The sequence below is a fragment of the Morus notabilis genome, unplaced genomic scaffold (genome assembly GCF_000414095.1).
Source record: "Morus notabilis unplaced genomic scaffold, ASM41409v2 C11333376, whole genome shotgun sequence".
NCBI classification, from domain to species: Eukaryota; Viridiplantae; Streptophyta; class Magnoliopsida; order Rosales; family Moraceae; genus Morus; species Morus notabilis.
Window position 1 is genome coordinate 1 of NW_010385458.1, and position 872 is coordinate 872.

Consider the following 872-nt stretch of genomic DNA (forward strand, 5'->3'; position numbering starts at 1 on the left):
CAAAGTTCTACGGAACTCCAAGTTGACTCGTCTAGGGGTATTTTGGGATCAAAATCATCTCTGGCCCTTACAGTTGAAGAAGAGGAAGTAACAACCACGCGCCTCAGCGATGGATTCTTCTTACATGATCGTAGTACGTTCAAAGTACCCTCAATAGCAGGATTTAAGATTTCTGCCTGTCATGCAAAATTACTATTAATTACTATATATCATCACCAGCCACCCACAGTACTACGATCTTATACTTACATGGGCAATTTGGTAAATAAAAAATTTTGACATGCCTTTGGATCAGATGAAGGTTTCAGCACAGGAGAAGCAGTGTGGAAAACACCTTGGCACCCCATTATTGCACCATCAAAACTCCCTTCTTCCATTAAGTTAGCCTTCACCAATTGGAGTCTCTCCCTAGCTCCTTCCAGACTCCATAAATGGGCTAATTTCTTCTCATTTCCTGCAAACACACACATATATACATTTGGGCATATATAAATTTTGTAACCAAAGAACAATACACTTACACATGCTACATATACATTATATACAATATACACATTTTCATATTGTTCCATTTCAAGAGAGAGATGAAAGAGATTCTAGAAGAAAGACCTGGATCTCTAACAGTTCCAATGACATGGTAACCGGACAATAGCAATCTCTTAACAAGCCAAGATGCCAGAAAGCCGGAAGCTCCGGTCACGCAGACTTTGCCTTTTGATTCAACTTTCATATCCATTGCCTTAATTTTGATGTCTAGCACCTTAATCAGTAATACCAAAGAGTTTTGAGTACCTAGTTTATTTATAGGCACATTACATGAGGCCATGCTATGCAAGTTAAGTTAGTAATTGTTGGGAATTCTGAAAGCAGGA

General features: G+C 38.8%; 1 protein-coding gene across 1 annotated transcript; it reads right to left on the minus strand.

Annotated features, from left to right (window-relative positions):
- Positions 1–8: 8 nt before the first annotated feature.
- On the minus strand, positions 9–736 carry LOC112094924 (tetraketide alpha-pyrone reductase 1-like; the record flags this gene model as incomplete). The annotated part of the gene is made up of 3 exons (XM_024176626.1): positions 610–736; positions 285–454; positions 9–176 (listed from the first exon to the last, which is right to left on the minus strand). Coding segments are annotated over exons 1-3 (465 nt in total), but the record flags the coding sequence as incomplete, so codon positions are not given.
- Positions 737–872: the final 136 nt, after the last annotated feature.